This window comes from Pinus tabuliformis, chromosome 4_1, assembly GCF_031772625.1.
Source record: "Pinus tabuliformis cultivar Carrire ecotype Pingquan chromosome 4_1, CPIR1, whole genome shotgun sequence".
NCBI classification, from domain to species: Eukaryota; Viridiplantae; Streptophyta; class Pinopsida; order Pinales; family Pinaceae; genus Pinus; species Pinus tabuliformis.
Window position 1 is genome coordinate 472649156 of NC_142303.1, and position 22067 is coordinate 472671222.

General features: G+C 35.4%; 1 protein-coding gene and 2 pseudogenes across 1 annotated transcript; 2 read left to right on the forward strand and 1 right to left on the reverse strand.

The window, feature by feature from the left end:
* Positions 1-15262: 15262 nt before the first annotated feature.
* On the forward strand, positions 15263-16336 carry LOC149176509 (3-ketoacyl-CoA synthase 11 pseudogene; annotated as a pseudogene).
* Positions 16337-16437: 101 nt separating this feature from the next.
* LOC149176510 (3-ketoacyl-CoA synthase 11 pseudogene) lies at positions 16438-17784 on the forward strand (annotated as a pseudogene).
* A 3178-nt stretch (positions 17785-20962) lies between these two features.
* Positions 20963-21529, reverse strand: LOC149176511 (uncharacterized). The gene has a single exon (XM_089421497.1). It carries the CDS (start codon positions 21527-21529, stop codon positions 20963-20965), a length of 567 nt encoding a protein of 188 aa, XP_089277623.1.
* Between the last annotated feature and the right edge of the window lie 538 nt (positions 21530-22067).

Below are 22067 nucleotides of genomic sequence, written 5' to 3' on the forward strand. Positions count from 1 at the left end.
GGTAGATTCAATCTAATGATTAATCACACTAACAAGAACCTTTATGATTCAAAACTCTGGACATAAAGATGTTAGTCATTTAAAAAAAAAATTCAAAAGAAGAATGATAATTCCTTTTTGCAAAAAAACTTATAGTTTAAGACATACCTTGAGTTTTTCTTTAACAAACTTTGTAGGACGTCAATTCTTTAAGGGCTTGTTTTGCAACATAACTTCTTCCATGCTTCAAGTCTATCCTTTGAAGTTGTCTCCATTACTTGTGTGTATTCTGCAGGCTTTCCTATTGAGGAAAATATAATGAAAGGGTTATTAGTGTAGCTCAAAGAGGAAAATTAATATAGCAAAGATTAGAACGAATTCTCACGAGCTCCATAGTGAAACAGGTCGTTGGGAAGTTCCTAAAACACCATGGATGGAAAGGATCTACCATCTATGTGAGAATGGGAACATCGAGGATGAAAACCACTTCCTCTTAGAGTGTCCTGCATACAACCACATTAGATCTTAGTTTCACAATCTTTGTTACAATACTGACCTTCCTAGCCTTTTACAATGTCAAAATTATAGTGAGCTCGGGAGGCTTCTCTCCAAGCTTTTTGAGCATAGGAACAAAATCTTAAATCAAAATAAATAATTTGTTTCTTTAGGTCCGATAGACCAATGTTTGGTCTCAGCGGACGTTAACCATCATCATCATCATCATCACAATACAAGCAAGTATCCATATGAGGAGGGAACCAATCATGAAAGATAATCCAAAGAACAGTATACTTAAATTTTGGAAAAATGGTGAAGGCGCCCTCTTAATCTAATCTTTCTTAGGGATACCTACAACTTATCAAAATAATTAAAAAATGCTCTAACAAGATATTTTGAATCTATCAACTATGGAAATCAAAACATATTACAAAACTTGAAATTGTAGACTAAGAAGGATATGTAAGAGGAGACTTAATACTTAAGTCCTTGACTTCATATTCTTCAGTATTTTTCTTCTTAGGTGGGGTTTCATCAGCAACATTTGCATGTTCTCTTTCTCTCTTCTTATTCCTTGGATTCTTAGGACATTGACTTTTGTAATGTACCATTTTGTGGAAATTGTAGCACCCAATCTTTAATAGATCAACCTTCTTCTTTGGTCCTTTGAACTTCTTGAATCTTCCCTTCTTTTTGTGATGTGCAGAGTAGGAATTAGAAGTGTTTTCTTCTTCATCTTCCTTCTTTTTATTTACTAATGGGATTTGAGATTCTTCTTGACTGCATGCATTCCACATTTGTTCAAAGGTAACTGCTAATTCTTGATGCAAAAGAGCTCCAAGATTTTGGTAGACCTATTAGTGCAACAATCATGAGTTCCTTTTCAGGTACAAATTCATCAATCACTTGGATTTCATCTCTTATTCTACAGATCCTTACAAATTATGATGACATAATATCATCTTTTGTCATTTTTATTGTTCTTGTTTCATTCTTGAGACTAGCTATTTAACCAATGTTCTTGATGGTGAACAACTTGGAGAGGGTTTCATACATTTCTTGAGCGGAATCCATATTGGATATGTATGGGATTAAATTTTCCTTTACTCCATTTACTATCAGATTCATGGCCAAGATGTTGATTTCCCTGAACTTCTCCTTTTCTGCATCATCTGTAGGTTTCTTAACTTTTCCTTGAACAAGATCTAAAACTTTATGCTTAGTGAGAATACAATATATCCTCTTCTTCCATGCCCTGTAATTGGAGGCTCCTTCTAGCTTATTTTTTGTCTTCATTGCGGTTGACATCGTCTCTATAGATAGTAGGCTTCTCTTCTTATATGATCATTTTCCTCATGACCTTATTTTGTTCCTTCCACCTTAACTCTTCTTTCAATTGACCTTCGGGCTTCCTTTTCCTTCCTTCTTCACCTTAGCTCTGATACCATGTTAGAAAATCGGAAAGGCAGAAATATTTTCTTATGTTGATAATTACTTGTGATATTCTTGTAGTTTTATTATCTTCTATTCATGTTATTCTTTTATCTTAGTTTCATCAAGAAATCATCAAATTAAAACATGAAGATCAACAACAACATATGTAGGCACTCATCCATGGCTAAAACCCCTCTATAGGGGAAAACCCAGTGAAACTCTTCCACTAGTGAACCAAATTGAGATAGACCAAGACCTTAGACCTGAAACGCCTTCCTCCAACACCAAATTAGTCTTCCAAGATTATTTGGTAAACTCTGGTAGTCTCTTCTTATCCAACAAATTCAGCCCAACAACAATTCAGAATTTCAACCCCTAGCTACTCCAGAATTTTGGCCCAGCTATAATACTACAATTTCGACCCATCCAACAACCCAACAACTTTGCACGTGTGAGACGAGGAGAGATAAAATTTGACTTCTTATGTTTGAAAAAGACTTTCTTCTCCTTCTCTAGGGTTTCCTTCCTCTTCCTTCAATTTCATACCCTTTTTCTGTCTCCAACTATTGCAAATTGAACTTGTTGTGAATGTGCTCCAAATGAGTCGAGTTGTTGTCCTTTTATAGTGGTTTCTGCCTCTCTAATTATGCTGACTTGTCCAGGTGGAGGCCGACTTGGTTGAGGAGGCCTAAATGACATATTTTACATAAAAATAAATTTCTTTCTTGATTGACAAAACCCAAGAAGAATATCTTACATTATGACATGGACAAGGACACTTGAAATAAATCCCAGAAGCCTACAATGGAGGCTTTAACCTAAGAACCATTGACCCAAGCATGAAACCCATGCTTTAATAAGTTAATTTCATTTATGATAAAATTTCTTTTTATTTATTTTGACAAGTACATGACTTCATGACTCAAATACAATTATGAAGATTGACACTAGCTACATTTTTCAAAACTTCTAAGAATGTCTTTTGTTATTTTCATCCTGGATGGATTCATGAAAATTCATGCCTCTTCATATATGTGTTCACTTTCATAACATCATTGGTGTGATAAGCCTATTGGTCCAACTGTAACCTTTCCCAAACACTCGACATGTGAATACATGAATAAATATAATGCACACAAACTCTCAAAATAAAGCACCCTTCACCTATGTAAAACATAAATTGGGAAATCTTGAAAACAAGGATGAGAGATGCTTTGCAAAATTAACTAACTGCAAATGCCATAAATCATAATAAATTTGTGCAATATGAGGATGAAGATGAAGGACAAAAAGCCAACATAGATAATGTGCTTTGTGAAAATATAAGCAACCATAGCCTTCGACGATAGCTAGGTTATTTAAATATTTTGACCAAATCAATCAAGGAAAATTTTATGGAAACTTATTTGTTTAGAAAGCTTGACGAATGTTACTAGTCATTGTGTAAACATTATAAAATATTTAGTGATATATTTGTAAAAATATTTGTTTTTAATTATTTCTAATTGAGCTCCATGGGTTTCCTCAATTGGTCCAGACTTAAAGCACCTTTCCTATTGAGAAATCATGGGTTCAAATTTAGGTGTAGGGGAAGATTTTGGGAGCTATTGTAGCAGCTACAAAAACACTCTTAACCCCTCCCATGAAATTTGAACAATAACCTAATAAAAACTAAACCCCACACAAACTAACTATTCTAACTCTCATAAATAACTCAAAAAGATACTTATTTCTACAAATAGTTTCCAATAACAATATATGTGTGAATATAGTTTTTTCACATTTTCCTTTGTTGTAGTGTCTCTGAGAAGATGAACAAACTCACATTCCACTTGTTATCTTCAATAATTTTTATTTTCTTAACTTAAATAGATCTTAATTAAAATTAAAATTAATTACGTCGTAAGGCATTCCCCTCTTAAATGAACTCCCCTCCCTACCATTGTGTCTCGACGTGGCTCGTTAGATGATTAAATAATCATCGACCATCATCCGTCAAGAACGTTCTAAGAAATTGGGAATATTGCGCTTGGAAGGTACGACGCGATCATCAGTGAAGAACGTTCTAGGCAGTTGAGAATATTGCACTTGGAAGGATCCCAGCGAGTGTGTTCATGACGTTTTCCAGCCTTAAGATGGTTGTGCCTCCCTGAATTTGAGATGGTTGTGCCATTAATCCCTTATTTTGAGCACACGATAAGCCCGTGCAGGATGGTGAATTGTTAGCTTATGTCTGCATCATTCAATGTGTTATGAGTAGCTCAGTCTGTGAGTAGCACCATCTTTATCACCATCATTTAGTCTGTTATGAGTAGCACCATCTGTCTCACCTCATTCGAACTTGCGCTTTCCCAAGAAACACTCTGCAACAGAGTCGCTTGCCATGAGGTTTGAGGCGACACAGGTAAATTTTATGGGTATATCGAAGTGGGTGGCGGTATTCAAACTATTTTTGGTTTGGATTCTCAGATTTTTGGAGCTCAATTCCCTTTTCTCATTTGAGTTCACAAATTTTTGTATCTTCTTCTCGTTTTCTTATTTGGGTTCGCAAATTTTTGTATCTCTGTCTTCTTGTTTGATTTGGGTCGGCGGGTTTTGGTATCTCTATCTTCTTTTCAGATTTGGGTCCTCATTTTTTTTCCCTTGCAGATTTGGTTTTGGGTGTTTTTCAAGAAATGAAACCCAAAAATCTCGAGGAAGGGGATGATCTCATGTCAATGGAATCCAGGAAGCAAGCTCAAGCAACAATATCAGTCAAAACAGGTCAAAAACTCCTAGATTTTCTCCAATATGTGAAACTGAAGTATGTGAAATTGGGCTATCACTATGTGATTAGCCATGTAATGTATCTATTTTTATCTCCCATTATAGTCATTGTCGCAGCAGAACTGGGCACCCTTGAGCCTCAAGATCTGTTTGATTTATGGCACCATCTTCGTTATAATCTAGTGACTGTAATTGTATGTTCCACATTGTTGGTCTTTGTGATAACATTGTACTTTATGACTAGGCCAAGGCTAGTTTACCTTGTATATTTTGCATGCTATAAGCCGGATGATGAGAGAAAATGCACTAGAGAAGTTTTTATGCGTTGCTTCAGTTTGATTAGTATGTTCTCTGAATCAAGCCTGGATTTTCAGAGGAAAATCCTTGAGCGTTCAAGGTTGGGAGAGGAGACATACTTACCTGAGGCAGTGCTAAGAGTGCCCCCAAATCCATGCATGGCAGAGGCTAGAAAAGAGGCAGAGATTGTCATGTTTGGAGCCCTTGATGAAATGCGAGACAGAGATGCAACATTGGCACCCAAATGCTGGAAGCCCTTCAAATACAAGGTAGTGGAAGAATTGGTGGATGAGAGGGATGAATCCATGTTTGGAGCTAGGCTTGAATGGGACAGGTATGATGCATTCTCTGATCTTCTGGTAGTGAGACCTAGTAAGGCTCTGCAACCAAATAGCTCTACTGTCTCTAGCTTTCCTCCATGTCTTTTAATATTTTCTTTTTGTGGCCTCCAACCAAATAATAATTTTCTTCTCTTCCTTTGTAACAAAACCTCCCCCACCCTCTCCTTCCTTCCCAGCTAATTCATCCTCCACTATTTTTATTTCTTCTCTATACTTTATTTCTTCTAATATAACCATTGCTTGACTACCTTATTCATTATTTTTGTATTCTCAACAAAATTAGGAGTAATAGGCCTATACTCATCTTGGTTATGACTTCTCCAAGTCTCCACCATAAGCTCATGCAAGTCCTCCTCCTGCAACCATGCTCTATTAAATTTGAAGGGGCTACAAGGCTTCTGAGCCCCACCTTTCAGCTCAAGCAAAACATGATGGTGATTAGATGCTCCTCCAGACTCGACACATTGCCTAAAAAAAGGGGTTTTTTTATATACCTTCTGACATAAGGAAGCGGTACAGGCGTTTGGCCACTAGCGCCTCCCCTACTATTACATTCCTTCAAGTAGGTTCATACTTAACTAGACTCACATCAAGTAAGCCATTCTCCATTAGTAACCTTGCAAAAAAACTGACATAGAATCAGGATGTACATGGGGACCCCAAACCTCCACTGCCCCCAGGGAGAAATTTAAATTTCCTCCCACTATAAGATTATCTTGTTTCATGTAAGTTTTCTTTATCGAACTCTCCCAGAAAGTTCCACGTTCCACACACATACCATATACATTCGTTATTATCATATTTAACCCCAAATCTACATGGAAGGCTTCTGCTCCAAAAAAAATTGTATCTCCCTAGTGATTAATCTATTTCACAATATTCAAATTAATCCCTACTCTTGTCCCCTCGATCTCCCTCTTGCATCCAGCCTAGAAATGGACCAAACTAGAAAAAGGGAGTTCATAACTTGGGAAATTTTATCAGCATCCCCCAATGTTTCTTGTAGGAAGACTATGTCTAGCCTCTCCGCCTAAATGAGTCTCCTGAAGGTTAGTTTTGGGGGTGAACTATCCAACCCTCTATAGTTAAAAAAGAAAATTCATGGTATAACCTTATCAAGGGCTTGCACTGCTCCAAGCATCCCTTCAATGGATAATTTCCTACCATGAGAATGTCTATTTGAGCTCTCCATTTTTCTTTGGAAATGTGGGTTTGACCTCTCGTTCCTTTCCTAGCTAAGAGTGAAGACATAGACCACAAACCCCCGAGTTTTTCCTTAGAGAAGACCTCATTGACAAGTTAGGGGAATAACATTGTATGAGGATTGTTGGGTAAGGGCACACCGCAAACATCATGGGAGGACAAGTATCAACACACAGACTCGAAGATACCTAGGTACTGAAACGCCCAGACCCCATCTCTAGTTTACTAATTGCATTAGTAATACAAGAGACAAGAGTAGGGAGTGTACCATTACCCAAAGGTGTCGCGTCCACCATTGTCGAAGCTTCCCTATCCTTTTTCTTCTTTAGTTCCTCTCCAACCTCCATACTCACTAGTTCCCTGTCCATTTAAGCCCTGGCCTTTGAGGGCTAAGCCACATCATATTACACAATTGGAGAAGAAGGCTGTAACTGAGTATCCATATTTGTCTCAGGTGACCCTCACTCCTCCTCATCCCATCTCACTTTTCTTCTTCTCTTACCATTATATGGGAGAGCGAAATCCCTCATAACGTTCCCTTTTTTGTGGCATCTCCTATAGTGGAAGGTCAACCCTTCATAATCCAAATCTTACTGATAAGAAAAACCTTGGTATGTCTTCGAAAATCCCCTCATTCATTCATTAATCAAAACATGGAAAGATCCATGACTAAGATCTGTCATAAAAACATGCTTATTACCAACAGAGTAACCATAATATAACAACCATTAAAGTCTTATAATAACAAGTACATGTACACATAAAACACAAGAGGAAAATAACTCTTATTAACATATGGAAATCCAACCAAGTTAGGAACTTCCACGTACCATCCGACCATAGATTGGGATGAACCAAATATTTCTTTCAACCAATCACCCCCATGCTATATTGCAAGCATGACTGTGGGACTTACAAAAAACCAATTAGGGCTTCCTCATGATTTTCCATATATCCCATTAAGGGATTCCTAGGTATGAAACCCTCATTAATACAACCAGGCTTGATTGCAATCCCCATTGGATCACTAGGCCCTAAACAAGCATGAATTCTTCTGGATCTCTCCACCTAAACCGTGAGGAATTTTTCCGTCTAAACCTCTCAGCTTTACCGAGTATCCCACCATTACTGGTAAAGGGATTCTCAGGCCTACGAGGTCACCACCGTCTTGGATTTACCATGTATCTTGCCATTACCAATCAAGAGTATTCACCTTTGAGCTTTACTGTGTATCCCGCCATTCACTAGTTGAGGATTCCTAGGCCTTGTGAATAATCCTGAGACCACCTCACTTAGCTTTGAGTCCATTCGGTAGTCTAACTCAATCAAATACAAGATAACTCCATCAAACCATGGTTATCTGGAAATGATAAAGCAAAGTTGAAGAACATTGTCACACCTGGAAAAACCCATGCCAATGACAACAAGAGAACCAAAAATACAATGCATTTACCATGCATGCCAAATCTATAAAGGAAATCATACATGCAACTCGATACTTGCAAGTATGTTCGTTGTAGGCACTTGATCTTTGCTTCCCTTTTCCTTCTCATCCAATCCAAGTGAATGCTAGAGTGCTCCAAGCATGCTCCAAGAATACTCTAAGTGTGCGAGAGAGAGAATGGAGAGAGAAATCCTCCCAAAAAATGTCAAAAGGATACCAACTGATCCTAAGAAGCCTTTTTATTAATGAGGCCTCTAATTTCTTCAATTTTTCACTATTTTCCTTCAATTTCCTCCTCACATGCAACTTGTGACCTTTCACCTTCCTTTTCTCCTCATTTCCTTTATTTTCATAAATAAAATGCCAATTAATCTCTCTTACCTTTTCAAACTTTTCAATTTCCTTTGCCAATTTCCTCTTAGCCATAACTAATCAACTGAACACCCACTAAGATGTTTTTCCCAACATTCAGCTTGGAATATGTGTCCCATGAAAATGGTCTCATTTTACCTTTATTAACTTTATTACATTGATTTTTAACCGAAACTAATATAACCGAGTCACTCTTGGAAAATGATTAAGAAAACTCCAATAGTCCCTTCTTATCTAACAACTTTAGCCCAACAACAATTCATAATTTCAGCCCCCAACTAATCTAGAATTTCGGCCCTTCCAACAACCCAACAACTTCGCAAGTGTGAGAAAAGAAGAGAGAAAATTTGACTTCTTATGCTTGACACATGCTTCCTTCACCTTCGCTAGGGTTTCCTTCCTCTTCCTTGAATTTCACACCCTTTTTCTGTCTCCAACTACTGCATATCAAACTTGTTGTGAATGTGCTCCAAATGAGTCAAGTTGTTGTCCTTTTATAATGGTTTCTTCCTCTCCAATTAGGCTGACTTGTCCAGGTGGAGGGTGACTTGGTGGAGAAAACCTGAATGACCTATTTTACATAAAAATAAAATTCTTTCTTGATTAAAAATGCCCAAGAAGGGTCTATTACATCATGACATGGACAAGGACACTTGACATAAACCCCATAAGCCTATAATAGAAGATTTGACCTAAGAACCATTGACCCAAGCATGAAACCTGTGCTTTAATAAGTCAATTTATTTTATAATATTTTTTCTTTCTTTCTTTTGACAAATACATTACATCATGACTCAAATACAATTATGAATCCTAACACTAGTTACATTTTCAACACTCCCTCTTGACTACGGAGGTATTCATTAGTACATATATACATAGGTACATGGAGGATCTCAAAGTGATATACTCTATGAAGAGTCATAGCATGTGCAAAGCTACAAATTAGATATCTGACCATGGTAGTCTAATTGGGTGGGACTACGATGTACTCAAGATTGAGCCACTTAAGGTACCATCAGGATTTTGAGCTCTAACACCAACCTAGGGATCTAGGTGTGTATCCAAGGTCATAGCTCCATGACCAATGCCGCCCTCCCTACTTTGGGATCTAGACATCAACACATAGGTTGATCAAATGTCCTCCCAAGCATCTTGTTGCCACAAGATGCTTCATCTCTCCTTATCAACTAAATCAAATATATATATATATATATATATATATATATATATATATATATATATATATATCTATCCACCACTCCAAGCATGTTTCAAACATTCAACCTTTTTATGGAGAGATGCTGCACAATCACAACCCCAATTAGAAATAAACTTTCAATTACATATATACAAGTAAACAAAAACCTTCGGGGTCCTCAATCATTCTAATGCTACTTATATAATCATCAAGTTATCCATGTACAACTTATCAGAATCTTTCTTCTTCTTTCATTAGTTGCACCAAATACAACCTTAGTATTTCTCAAGTATTTTGTTTGCAACCCCATCAATATTCATTTATTGGTTTCATTCTTTCTTCAAGGTGTTTTCTATTATTATCATAACATTCCCTCCCTCTCAACTGGGGAGATGTACCTTTTCTTCTATCCAAGCTCCCTCTCAACTTAGGGAGAACAACATCATCATATATACTTCATTCTTTCTTATGTGATCAAGTCCATCTTGATCATCATCATTCTTATACCTTCCTTCAACATGCTCATCATTATTATCATCATCAATTATGAACATCTTCAACATCCTGAAGATTATGTACCTGCGAAACTTTAATATCAAGAACAACCAAATGTAAATATATAGAAGCATGAAATTAACTAAATCATGTCATTACTATGGAAGCATCAAAACATTCATCAAATACCTAAATCTAGTTAGGCTCATCATTAACAAGGGTCACATATTTTATATACTAGATTTCAACAACTTGCTAAGGTTTTGTCACAAACCCTAGACTCCATCATTAAGACTTAAAGCAACTCAATCAAGATATTAATCCAATCGTAATACTATACGTCTAGGGATTCAACAAGATGCTTTAATAATTTGCATGTTATACTCAACTAGGATTTGTTGAAAACCCTAGATTTTATCATCAAATCTAAATCATATCAATAATCGAAAACAATATCATCATACCCTAGAATATCAATCTTTACTAGGGTTTTGTTATATACCCTAGATTTCATCAACTATTAAGATAACATACTTGCATATACATATCTAGGGTTGCATTATCATGCCCTAACATCTCATATCAATATCCATACCTACTGGTAAACTCGAGATACAAACATCAATATATCGTAGTTATAAAAAATTTTGACCAGACTAGGATTTCCATCATGTAGAAGAATATACACCTAGGATTTCTTTCCTAGGATCTTACTATAACTATTGCAAGGATGTTGTTCATAAACCATAATTCACCAAACCCTAAAAATATGGGGTTTCATTATATAACCTAGACATTAAAAACAAACCCTAAATAACTATGGTTTTACTACGACATTATCAAAACCCTAAAATTTAAAAGAATAGGATTTTATCATATGTTCTAGACTTTATCAACAAACCCTAGAAAGGATAGGGTTTAATAATCAACATTGACATACCCTTAGCATTAAGATGCTAGGGTTTTATAGTGAACCTTAAGGGTTATGGTTTCACGTGAATGAGAAAATTATAAGAGATAGTATAATGAGGGTAGATTCAATCTAATGATTAATCACCCTAACAAGAACCTTTATGATTCAAAACTCTAGACATAAAGATGTCAGTAATTTAAAACAAATTTCAAAAGAAGAATGATAATTCCTTTTTGCAACAAAACTTTAGTTTAAGACATACCTCGAGTTTTTCTTTAACAAAATTTGTAGGACATCAATTCTTTAAGGGCTTCTTTTGCAACATAACTTCTTCCATGCTTCAAGTCTATCCTTTGAAGTTTTCTCCATTACTTGTGTGTATTGTGCAGGCTTTCCTATTGAGGAAAATATAAAGAAAAGGTTATAAGTGTACAATACAAGCAAATATCCATATGAGGAAGAACCAATCATGAAAGACAAGCCAAAGAACAATATACTTAAATTTTGGAAAAATGGTGAAGGCTCCCTCTTAATCTAATATTTCTGAGGGATACCTACAACTTATCAAAATAATTCAAAATTGCTCTAACAAGATATTTTGAATCTATCAACTATGAAAATCAAAACATATTACAAAACTTGAAACAGTAGACTAAGAAGGATATGTAAGAGGAGACTTAATACTATAAGTCCTTGACTTCATATTATTCAGTATTTTTCTTCTTAGGAGGGGTTTCATCAACAACATTTGCATGTTCTCTTTCTCTCTTCTTATTCCTTGTATTCTCAGGACATTTACTTTTGTAGTGTACCATTTTGTGGAAATTGTAGCACCCAATATTTAATAGATCAACCTTCTTCTTTGGTCCTTTGAACTTCTTGAATCTTCCCTTCTTTTTGTGATGTGTAGAGTAGGCATTAGAAGTGTTTTTTTCTTCATCTTCCTTCTTGTTATTTACTAGTGGGATTTGGGATTCTTCTTGACTGCATGCATTCCACATTTGTTCGAAGGTAACTGCTAATTCCTATTGCAAAAGAACTCCAAGATTTTGGTAAACATATTAGTGCAACAATCATGAGTTCCTTTTCAGGTACAAATTCATCAATCGCTTGGATTTTGTCTCTTATTCTAGATATCCTTACAAATTAAGATGACACAATATCATCTTTTGTCATTTTTGTTGTTCTTATTTCATTCTTGAGACTAGCTATTTAACCAATATTCTTGATGGTGAACAACTTGGAGAGGGTTTCATACATTTCTTGAGCAGAATCTATATTGGATATGTGTGGGATTAGATTTTTTTTTACTCCATTTACTATCAGATTCATGGCCAAGATGTTGATTTCCCTGAACTTCTCCTTTTCTGCATCATCTGTAGGTTTCTTAACTTTTCCTTGAATAAGATCTAAAACTTTATGCTTAGTGAGAATAAGGTATATCCTCTTCTTCCATGCCCTGTAATTGGAGGATCCTTCTAGCTTATTTTTTTGTCTTCATTGCGGTTGACATCGTCTCTATAGATAGTAGGACTCTTCTTATATTATCATTTTCCTAATGATTTTTTTTTGTTCCTTCCACCTTAACTCTTCTTTCAATTAACCTTCAGGCTTCCTTTTCCTTCCTTCTTCACCTTAGCTCTGATACCATGTTAGAAAATCAGAAAGCCAGAAAAATTTTCTTATGTTGATAATTACTTGTGATATTCTTGTAGTTTTATTATCTTATCTTCATGTTCTTCTTTTATCTTAGTTTAATCAAGAAATCATCAAATCAAAACATGAAGATCAACAACATCATATGTAGGCACTCATCCATGGCTAAAACCCCTCTATAGGGGAAAACCCAGTGAAACTCTTCCACTAGTAAATCAAATTGAGATAGACCAAGACCTTAAACCCGAAACACCTTCCTCCAACACCAAATTAGTCTTCCAAGATTATTTGGCAACTTCAGCCCAACAACAATTCAGAATGTCAACCCCTAGCTACTCCAAAATTTTGGCCCAGCTATAGTACTACAATTTCGATCCTTCCAACAACCCAACAACTTTGCATGTGTGAGACAAGGAGAGAGAAAATTTAACTTATGTTTGAAAAATACTTCCTTCTCCTTCGCTAGGGTTTCCCTCCTCTTCCTTGAATTTCATACCCTTTTTCTGTCTCCAACTATTGTAGATCGAACTTGTTGTGAATGTGCTCCAAATGAGTCGAGTTGTTGTCCTTTTATAGTGGTTTCTGCCTCTCTAATTATGCCGACTTGTCCAGGTGGAGGCCGACTTGGTTGAGGAGGCCTAAATGACATATTTTACATAAAAATAAATTTCTTTCTTGATTGATAAAACCCAAGAAGAATATTTTACATTATGACATGGACAAGGACACTTGAAATAAATCCCAGAAGCCTACAATGGAGGCTTTGACCTAAGAACCATTGACCCAAGCATGAAACCCATGCTTTAATAAGTCAATTTCATTTACGATAAAATTTCTTTTTATTTATTTTGACAAGTACATGACTTCATGACTCAAATACAGTTATGAAGACTGACACTGGCTACATTTTTCAAAACTTGTAAGAATGTCTTTTGTTATTTTCATCCTTGATGGATTCATGAAAATTCATGCCTCTTCATATATGTGTTCACTTTCTTAACATCATTGGTGTGACAAGCCTATTGGTCCAACTGTAACCTTTCCCAAACCCTCAACATGTGAAGACATGAATAAATATAATGCACACAACTTCTCAAAATAAAGCACCCTTCACCTATGGAAACATAAATTGGGAAATCTTGAAAACAAGGATGAGAGATGCTTTGCAAAATTAACTAACTGCAAATGCCATAAATCATAATGAATTGTGCAATATGAGAACGAAGATGAAGGACATAAAGCCAACATAGATAATGTGCTTTGTGAAAATATAAGCAACCATAGCCTTCGACGATAGCTAAGTGATTTAAATATTTTGACCAAGTCAATCAAGGAAATTTTTATGGAAACTTGTTTTTTAAGAAAGCTTGGTGAATGTTACTAGTCATTGTATAAACATTATAAAATATTTAGTGATATATTTGTAATTTTTTTTTTTTTTTAAATTATTTCTAATTGAGCTCCATGGGTTTCCTCAATTGGTCTAGACTTAAAGCACCTTTTCTATTGAGAAATCATGGGTTCAAATTTAGGTGTAGGGGAAGATTTTGGGAGCTGTTGTATCAGCTACAACAACACTCTTAACCCCTCCCATGAAATTTGAACCAATAACCTAATAAAAAATAAACCCCACACAAACTAACTAATCTAACTTTCATAAATAACTCAAAAAGATACTTATTTATACAAATAGTTTCCAATAACAATATATGCGCGAATATAGTTTTTTCACATTTTTCTTTGTTATAGTGTATCCAAGAAGACGAACAAACTCACATTCCACTTTTTATCATCAATAATTTTTATTTTCTTAACCTAAATAAATCTTAATTAAAATTAAAATTAATTACATCGTAAGGCGTTCCCCTCTGAAATGAACTCCCCTCCCTTTCATTATGTATCGACGTGGTCTGTTAGATGGATTGTTAAAAGATGAAATATTCTTCAGCCATTATCCGTCAAGAACGTTCTAAGCAATTGAGAATATTGTGCTTGGAAGGTACAACGCGATCATCCGTGAAGAACGTTCTAAGCAGGTGAGAATATTGCACTTGAAAGGATCCCAGTGAGTGTGTTCATGACGTCTTCCAAACTTAAGATGGTTGTGCCTCCTTGAATTTGAGACGGTTGTGCCATTAATCCCTTATTTTGAGCACACAATAAGCCCCTGCAGGATGGTGAATGGTTAGCTTATGTCTGCATCATTCAGTATGTTATGAGTAGCTAAGTCTGTTATGAGTAGCACCATCTGTCTCACCATCATTCTGTTTGTTATGAGTAGCACCATCTGTCTCACCTCATTCGAACTTGCGCTTTCCCAAGAAACACTTTGCAACAGAGTTGCTCGCCATGAGGTCTGAGGCGACACATGCAAATTTTATGGGTATATCGAAGTGGGTGGCGGTATTCAAACCATTTTTGGTTTGGATTCTCAGATTTTTGGAGCTCAATCCCCTTTTCTCATTCGAGTTTGCAAATTTTTATCTGCTTCCTGGATTCTTATCCGGGTTCGCAAATTTTTGTATCTTTGTCTTCTTGTCTAATTTGGGTCGGCAATTTTTGGTATCTCTATCTTCTTTTCAGATTTGGGTCCTCCTTTTTTTTCCCTTGCAGATTTGGTTTTGGGTGTTTTTAAAGACATGAGACCCAAAAAGCTCGAGGAAGGGGGTGATCTCGCGTCAATGGAATCCAGGAAGCAAGCTCAAGTAGCAATATCAGTCAAAACAGGTCAAAAACTCCTAGATTTTCTCCAATCTGTGAAACTGAAGTATGTGAAAATGCGCTATCACTATGTGATTAGATATGCAATGTATCTGTTTTTATCTCCCATTATAGTCATTGTTGTAGCAGAACTAGGCATCCTTGATCCTCAAGATTTGTTTGATTTATGGCACCATCTTCATTATAATCTAGTGACTCTAATTGTATGTTCCACATTGTTGGTCTTTGTGATAACATTGTACTTTATGACTAGGCTGAGGCCCGCTTACCTTGTAGATTTTGCATGCTATAAGCTGGATGATGAGAGAAAATGCAGTAGAGAAGTTTTTATGCATTGCATAAGTTTGATTGGTGCGTTCTTTGAATCAAGCTTGGATTTTCAGAGGAAAATCCTTGAGCATTCAGGGTTGGGAGAGGAGACATACTTACCTGAGGCAGTGCTGAGAGTGCCCCCAAATCCATGCATGGAAGAGGCTAGAAAAGAGGCAGAGATTGTCATGTTTGGAGCCCTTGGTGAGCTTTTTGAGTAGACCGGTGTTAAGCCTAAGGATATTGGCATAATTGTTGTGAATTGTAGGCTTTTCAACCCCACACCTTCATTGTCTGCGATGATTGTAAATCATTACAAATTAAGGGGGGATATAGTCAGTTTCAATCTAGGTGGAATGGGTTGTAGTGTAGGGATGATATCTATTGATCTAGCCAAGGATTTGCTCCAAGTTCATAGAAATTCCTATGGAATTGTTGTTAGCATGGAGAACATAACCTTGAATTGGTATTTTGGTAACAACAGATCCAAGCTGGTATCAAATTGTATTTTTAGGATGGGAGGTGCTACAATATTGTTATCTAACAAGAGATTAGATAAGAGGAGGGAAAAATATAAGCTCGTGACATCGCGAGGACTCACAAGGGAGAAAATGACAAGTGTTTCCAGTGTGTTTTTCAAGAGGAGGATGAAGCGGGGAAGATGGGAGTTTCCCTTTCTAAATACCTTTAATGTTGGAGTTTCATAATTTTGTTTAAAATCTCTATATTGTCACACTGGATCACTTTTCAATATGCTTGGAATGCATTTTTTTCCCTTGTGGATTTGGTTTTGGGTGTTTTTTAAGACATGGAAACCAAAAAGCTGGAGGATGGGGGTGATCTTGCGTCAATGGAATCTAGGAAGTAGGCTGAAGCAACAATATCAGTCAAAACAAGTCAAAAAATCAGGTTTTCTCCGATATGTGAAACTGAAGTATGTGAAATTGGGCTATCACTATGTGATTTGCCATGCAATGTATCTGTTTTTATCTCCCATTATAGTCATTGTCACAGTAGAACTGGGCACCCTTGAGGCTCAAGATCTGTTTGATTTATGGCACCATCTTCGTTATAATCTAGTGATTGTAATTGTATTTTCGACATTGTTGGTCTTTGTGATAACATTGTACTTTATGACTAGGCTTAGGCCAGTTTACCTTGTAGATTTTGCATGCTATAAGCTGGATGATGAGAGAAAATGCACTAGAGAATTTTTTATGAGTTGCTTAAGTTTGGCTGGTACGTTCTCTGAATCAAGCTTGGATTTTCAGAGGAAAATCCTTGAGCGTTCACGGTTGGGAGAGGAGACATACTTACCTGAGGCAGTGCTGAGAGTGCCCCCAAATCCATGCATGGTAGAGGCTCGAAAAGAGGCAGAGATTGTCATGTTTGGAGCCCTTGATGAGCTTTTTTAAAAGACCGGTGTTAAGTCTAAGGATATTGGCATACTTGTTGTGAATTGTAGCCTTTTCAACCCAGCACCTTCATTGTCTGTGATGATTGTAAATCATTACAAATTAAGGGGGCATATAGTCAGTTTCAATCTAGGTGGAATGGGTTGTAGTGCAGGATGATATCTATTGATCCAGGCAAGGATTTGCTCCAAGTTCATAGAAATTCCTATGGAATTGTTGTTAGCATGGAGAACATAACATTGAATTGGAATGTTGGTAACAACAGATCCAAGTTTGTATCAAATTGTATTTTTAGGATGGGAGGTGTTGCAATATTGTTATCAGAGTTGTCTTTAGTGCGACTTTTTGGAGATTCCGGTGACAGAATCCGGCGGAAAAATTTGAGTTTAAATCTTGATTTGTATTATTTAAAATGTTTTTTTAACTGCATATTTGGATTTAGCACCTTGAAAAACCCCTAGGATGCTTTGATTGTGCAGAAATTAGCTATCAAACTTGCGATTTCAATAAATTGCTGCCAGATTTTGACCGGAAAAACCCACCGGAAAAGCTTCCAAAAAGTCTCTTTAAAGACAACTCCATTGTTATCTAACAAGAGATCAGAGAAGAGGAGGGAAAAATATGAGCTCGTGCACACCATGAGGACTCACAAGGGAGTAGATGACAAGTGTTTCCAGTGTGTTTTTCAAGAAGAGGATGAAGTGGGGAAGATGGCAGTTTCCCTTTCTAAATACCTTTAATGTTGGAGTTTCATAATCTTGTTTAGCATCTCTATATTGTCACACTGGATCACTTTTCAATATGATTGGAATGCATATAATAATTCTCTCATGTTTTCACCAGTAAAATGAACAAGTAGGTATATAAATTTTAGTGTAATTATTTTAAAACCAAGGTGAGGTATGGTCTTTGAATCTAAAAAAACATAATTTTCATTGTGCTGTGTATGGATCACACTTGCTTGATTTTCAAGATAAAATGTTTTAAATGTTTTTGAATGACCTCTACATTATTTTCAACTGCATGGCATGGGTTATATTTTCTTGAGCATAATCTTTTGGATTAAAACAAGAACATGGTAGACACAAAGGAGATTAGTGGTAAAAGGGTAATGTCATCTTTTGAATAGTTTCAACATTTAAAAAAAATAATACAGAGGTGAGTCAACAGTCAAAAGAAAAATACATGCAATTTTCTCAATAACATGTGTAGCTGATGTTGTGTAGTTGATGTTATTCTTACGTTCAGTTTTCAAATTGGAGATATGTGTATTTTTATTCAAGGGTAGACCTTAATTCACATAGAAATTCAAAATTTATTTACAAAATTGTTATAGTCCTTTGTAGACACATATTTCAAACTATAAAACTATTACTTTGTACTGATTAAGCTTGTCTACAGCAAGAGAAAGTGATCAAGAAGAAATATGGAGAAATTTTACCAACGCAACCTTGGATTTCAAAGGTAGCAAATCACAATCTATTTTATTATTTATGAGGCATTCAAGTTGGCATAATCAAATAAGGTATGTAACTTGAACATAGGCCTCGTGATTTACAAGGCTCAAGGAAACAATATTGCATTAACATTTCATTGTAGCGTAGTCCTTTCCCTTTGTTGATATTTTTTATCTTTCAACAATTATCAAAAAAACATTAATTAATGCTATATGCTATTGGCAGCGTTTCATTTGCAACATCTAATACAATTGTTAGTATTAAAAAAATAAATTAACATAACATACAAATTAAATGAACATAAATTTAATATTATAAATGCAAAAAATAATTAGAATTCAATAGGTGTTGCGATTTCTATAAACACTGAAGTAGGTAATAATTTCGAAGTGACACACATCAATGCCTAGAAAGTACTGAACATAGACATCTATTGCCAGCGTGGACAGACTCGACATGCAAAAGTGACGATCCATTAATCAATATTGACTGGAAAATATTTGTGGCTTCGTGAAACACGTACCTCCACACCTCCTTAGTTAACCTTACGAACAGGTTTTTCCCACCTTGGAAGAAAAAATTGTGAGCATTACAAATACTGTTGAAATAGTGATGTTTTAACTTATTTTATTAGATGTCGAGAAGAATTGAATTATTTGAGTGATAAATTATTTTCCAATTTTATTAATATATATATATTAATTATAGATATTTGGTAATTATAATTAAGATAAGTTATATTGGTTTATTTTATGTATGTATATGTTACTGGGTAATATTATATTGAGTCTAAAAAGAAATTATATTATTTTCCAATTCCATATTATTCACCAAAGTAATTATGGCTGTGGTCAATTTTATTTTGAATATTCAAAAAATTACACATCTTTTTATATTGACGTGACAATTAAATGTAAACATTTTTTTTATATATAAAGTATATAAATTAAATATTTATTTGTATATTTGATTTATAATTTATATTAAAATATGTTTTTATAAGTAATATAGTTAAATGTGATTTAGAGAGCTATTAAAAGTATTATACATTTTTTGTTGGAAGAAGTAAAATAAACTTGTATTTTTTTTAACTTTCAATTATTTATATATATTTTTTGTTTAAAATATTAATATAATTTTTTCATATAAAATAGATATTAAAATATTTTATTTCAAATTGATATTGAAATGTATTTCTAGTTATTAATATCATTTATAATATTATATATCAATTTATGTTAAACATAAATATAAACACATATCTCCTTCCTATTAGATTGAAAGCACTAATTTTCAAGACAAACATCCTTTATTTTTACATTGATAATATTAATATGATAATAATTAAAAAAATTAAAAATAAATTCCAACTACTTATAAATAAACCATTGCAATTAAATAAATTATATAAATTATTATTATTAAATTAAAATAAATTTGTTAAAGTGATATTTTTTATTAAATTAATAAAATTGTTAATATTAATTATTAATATTAATATTTTTTAATTTTTTCTAAATGATCCATATTTTTATATTTAAAATTACAATTTAATGAAAAATTATCATTTAAGTTATCGAATAATTAAATTTCCTAATTAAAATAATTGTACAAAATCTACGACAGAATCCAATGGTGCGATTTGTCTTGTTCCCTGAACACCCTTTAAATAAACCTTCGGATTGTCACTGTCCTTATGTTTCACCTTTGTTTTGATAATTATTTGGTTGTGTATGACTGATGTTTGAATATATATATATATACATGTATATGGGGTCGGCAAAATTTGTCATGATTACCACTCTGAGAACACAGTTTTGCAACAAGAATATGTTATCCGGACGTCACTGTTAGCAAGGTGTCAGCAAGAGGGTGGGCTCCACTCCTGCCACGCTCAGAGGAATATGCAATAACGCATACACAATCAGAATACAAAAAGGCAGATACTTGAATGGATATGTAAGTATATTTATGAATCATTCTTTTGATTATGTGGTAACGGAATCCCGTAGAAAAATTGAGGTTAAATTTTTATTTGTATTATTTAAAATGGTTTTTTAATTGTATATTTGGATTCAGCACCTTGAAAAACTCTGAAAAACCCTTGGGACACTCTGATTGTGCAGAAATTAGCTATCAAACTTTCGATTTCAATAAATTGCTGCTGGATTTTGACCAGAAAAATCTCAAACTTTTGATTTCAATAAATTGCTGCCGGATTTTGACCGAAAAAACCCACCAAAAAAGCTTCCAAAAAGTATCTTTAAAGACAACTCCATAAATATGTGGCCATCCTATAAATATATATGCGTCAAAATCTACTAGTAACCGTCACTTTCGAGGGACCAGCAGCTAAGCTTCTCATTTACAAAAATGAATTCACCAATCCCATAAATTTCTCAAATAATAATATAATTTTATTAAATTCTCAGGGTAGAATTTCAGCACCAGAATAAGAAAATTAGAAAATTCCCAGCTCCCAGTCTTCTGGCAGCTGGAAGGGAATCCCAAAATCTTCCATCAACCCCTCCAACGGAGGAATATCCTCTACGTTGAAAGATCCACCATTCTCCATGCTTTCAAATGCTACTGAATCCCGAAATGTTGCACCCTCCTCCCAAATAATCTGTTCAGTGTCAATATCACATTCCTCTTCCGAACCGTATGATGAGGATGCCTCGCCATTTTCAGAAAGAAGCCGGCATTCTTCTGCAGCGAACTTGGCCGCCGCCGTTTGAATTTGCTGCGGTGATAGAAACGAAGCGCAGGAAATTTTCGGCGGGGAGTGGGGAAAATTGAGCTTGGCCTTGGATCCTCTGAGGCAGTACACAGCGAAGTCGTATGCGCGGGCAGCCTTTTCCGGAGTGTCATAGGAGCCCAGCCAAATTCTACCACTGGAATTGGGCATTCGAACTTCCGACACCCATTTCCCCCATTTTCTCATTCGGATTCCCTTGAAGTGCCGCGACTTCAGTGAGCAGCTTTTGGGACTGCTGCGGCAGCTCTGGTTTCGCGAGGGTTTAGTCATTGCAAGATTTTGCAGGGGAGTCGCACTGAGGACGTGCCGGTAAAGTTTGAAGTCTTTCGAGGGAGGAGGTAGTGAGGGGATTTGAAGTCAGGAATCACAGAAATGGTGGTAGCTCCTAGAGTTGTGCGAGTGAATGTCTCCGGCATGAGATTGTTTGGAGTAACTGCCAACGGATATATAGAGACCGAAAACGTGTTGAGTGCATGGGATATTTTGTGGAGCAGTCTAAGAAGTTAATATACGCGCAGCCGATTTAGAATTATAAACATGGGAACCGGCTTGGTGTGAACGTGTCTAGCACGAGTCTGAACTTTTGGAACCAGCTTTGTGTGAATGCGTCTTGGACGAGTAAGTTTAGACTATGGTAATGTGGAATATTCCCGAAATTCACTGGTTACTTTAGTCCATCGCACATTCCAACCGTAACATAGTTGGCGTTCAAAGCCGTGCGTTTCATTGCGGCTGACTTTATACATACGAACACAATTCGGCTTTTAGGAGGGCGAGCGCTATTTCCACTTCCATAGAAACATAAATG

Excerpts from the sequence above, each read along its gene's own strand:
- LOC149176511 (XM_089421497.1), bottom strand. The coding sequence starts at position 21,529 with ATGACTAAACCCTCGCGAAACCAGAGCTGCCGCAGCAGTCCCAAAAGC.